The 2,166-nt window shown below is 45.2% G+C and overlaps 1 protein-coding gene and 1 long non-coding RNA gene across 2 annotated transcripts; one reads left to right on the forward strand and one right to left on the reverse strand.

Moving 5' to 3' along the window:
* Nucleotides 1-41: 41 nt before the first annotated feature.
* Nucleotides 42-1,486, reverse strand: LOC117940132 (nuclear pore complex-interacting protein family member B3-like; the record flags this gene model as incomplete). Its single annotated transcript, XM_034865509.1, has 2 exons — nucleotides 42-98; nucleotides 1,048-1,486. Coding segments are annotated over 2 exons (496 nt in total), but the record flags the coding sequence as incomplete, so codon positions are not given.
* On the forward strand, nucleotides 130-669 carry LOC117940131. Its single transcript, XR_004655709.1, has 4 exons — nucleotides 130-171; nucleotides 214-276; nucleotides 319-528; nucleotides 613-669. It is a non-coding gene; the product is annotated as an uncharacterized LOC117940131 (long non-coding RNA).
* Nucleotides 1,487-2,166: the final 680 nt, after the last annotated feature.

A 2,166-nucleotide genomic window follows, 5' to 3' on the forward strand; every position in this document is an offset into this window, starting at 1 on the left:
CACACACACACACACACACACACACACACACACACACACACCTGGTAGAGTCTCCACTCTGATTTCAGGGCCGACCTCTTCTCCATCAGGCACCTCGTCTGCAGGAGGAAAATAATAATGAATAATGAGGTATTATCTCAGAACAATGAGTTAGTATCTCAGAATAATGAGGTAGTATCTCTGAAAAATCAGTTAGTGTCTCACAATAATGAGGTAGTATCTTAGAATAATGAGGTAGTATCTCAGAATAATGAGGTAGTATCTCTGAATAATGAGGTGTTATCTCAGAATAAGGAAATAGTATCTTAGAATAACAAGGTAGTATCTCAGAATAATGAGTTAGTATCTGAGAATAAGGAGGTAGTATCTCAGACTAATGAGGTAGTACCTCAGAATAATGAGGTAGTATATCTGAATAATGAGGTAGTATCTCAGAATAATGAGTTAGATTCTCAGAAAAATTAGTTAGTTTCTCAGAATAATGAGGTAGTACCTCAGAATAATGAGTTAGTTTCTCAGAATAATGAGGTAGTACCTTAGAGTAATGAGTTAGTTTCTCTGAATAATGAGGTAGTTTCTCAGAATAATGAGGTAGTACCTTAGAGTAATGAGTTAGTTTCTCAGAATAATGAGGTAGTACCTCAGAATAATGAGTAAGTTTCTCAGAATAATGAGGTAGTACCTCAGAATAATGAGTATGTTTCTCAGAATAATGAGGTATTATCTCAAAATAATGAGGTAGTACCTCAGAATAATGAGGTAGTACCCCAGAATAATGAGGTAGTACCTCAGAATAATGAGTTTGTTTCTCAGAATAATGAGTTAGTTCCTCAGAATAATGAGGTAGTACCTCAGAATAATGAGGTAGTTTCTCAGAATAATGAGGTAGTTTCTCAGAATAATGAGGTAGTACCTCAGAATAATGAGGTGTTATCTCAGAATAATGAGGTAGTATCTCAGAATAATGAGGTAGTACCTCAGAATAATGAGGTAGTTTCTCAGAATAATGAGGTAGTACCTCAGAATAATGAGGTGAGTCAGACTCACATGTGGCGTCCCAGTAATCGGTGTCATCTGTTTTCCCATCAGCCTTTGGGGCCGGCGGCGTCGGCTCCGTCTCTTTCCAGAGAAGGTCGTAGTTATCAGTCACGGGGGCGTAAGGGTCTTTGACGTCCGGCGTCCAGTAGTCGTCGTAGGCGTCGGGCGCCGCGGCGGTCGGGTCTCTCTCCTCCGGCGTCCAGAGGTCGTCGTAGGCGTCGGGCGCCGCGGCCGTCGGGTCTCTCTCCTCCGGCGTCCCGTAGTCGTCGTAGGCGTTGGGCGCCGCGGCCGTCGGGTCTCTCTCCTCCGGCGTCCCGTAGTCGTACGACAGCTCCGTTACCGGGCGGGGGGGCTGAGGCCGCGGCGGCGTGGGCTCGGCCTCCCAGTAGTCATCGTCCGGTTTCCAGTAATCATCATCTGACGGAGAAAGACAGGAAAGGTCTGTCTGCTGCTCACGGCCCCCCAGGTCCCCACTAGGGGGTAAGTGCGTGTATCTGTGTGTGTGTGTGTGTGTGTGTAAATCTGTGTGTGTGTGTGTGGTCTAGGTTTAGCTACATTTGTGGGGACCAAAAACTGTGAATCCAGTATACTTATGGGGACCTGACAGCTTTGTGGGGACCAAAATGCTGGTCCCCTTAACGTTAAAGGGCTTTTAGAGGACTAAGACTTGGTTTTAGGAGTAGGGTTAGAGTTAGGTTATGGTTAGGGTTAGGGTGAGGGTTAAGGTTAGGCATTTAGGTTTGATGGTTAAGGTTAGGGTTAGGGTAAGGGTTAAGGTTAGGCATTTAGGTTTGATGGTTAAGGTTAGGGTTAGGGTGAGGGTTAAGGTTAGGCATTTAGGTTTGATGGTTAAGGTTAGGGTTAGGTTAGAGAAAGTTCTCTCGATGATCCCCCCCGCTTCGTCCGACGACTGGGCAGTTCGATAGGGGATCAAAGGCAAGTGCACGGGCCGGCGCCAGTCAGTAATCAGCTCACTATTCCTACAATGTCCTCTACCATACCAATTTGCCTCTCAGTTCTGAGTTTAGGCATTGCCTTTTTGTATGTAAAAACCATTTTGAGATGACACGAATAATACAATAAGCAGAGACTCTATATCTGCTTTGGACCCATTGCCTGGCCTCAGGT

This window comes from Etheostoma cragini, unplaced genomic scaffold, assembly GCF_013103735.1.
Source record: "Etheostoma cragini isolate CJK2018 unplaced genomic scaffold, CSU_Ecrag_1.0 ScbMSFa_1761, whole genome shotgun sequence".
Lineage (NCBI taxonomy): Eukaryota > Metazoa > Chordata > Actinopteri > Perciformes > Percidae > Etheostoma > Etheostoma cragini.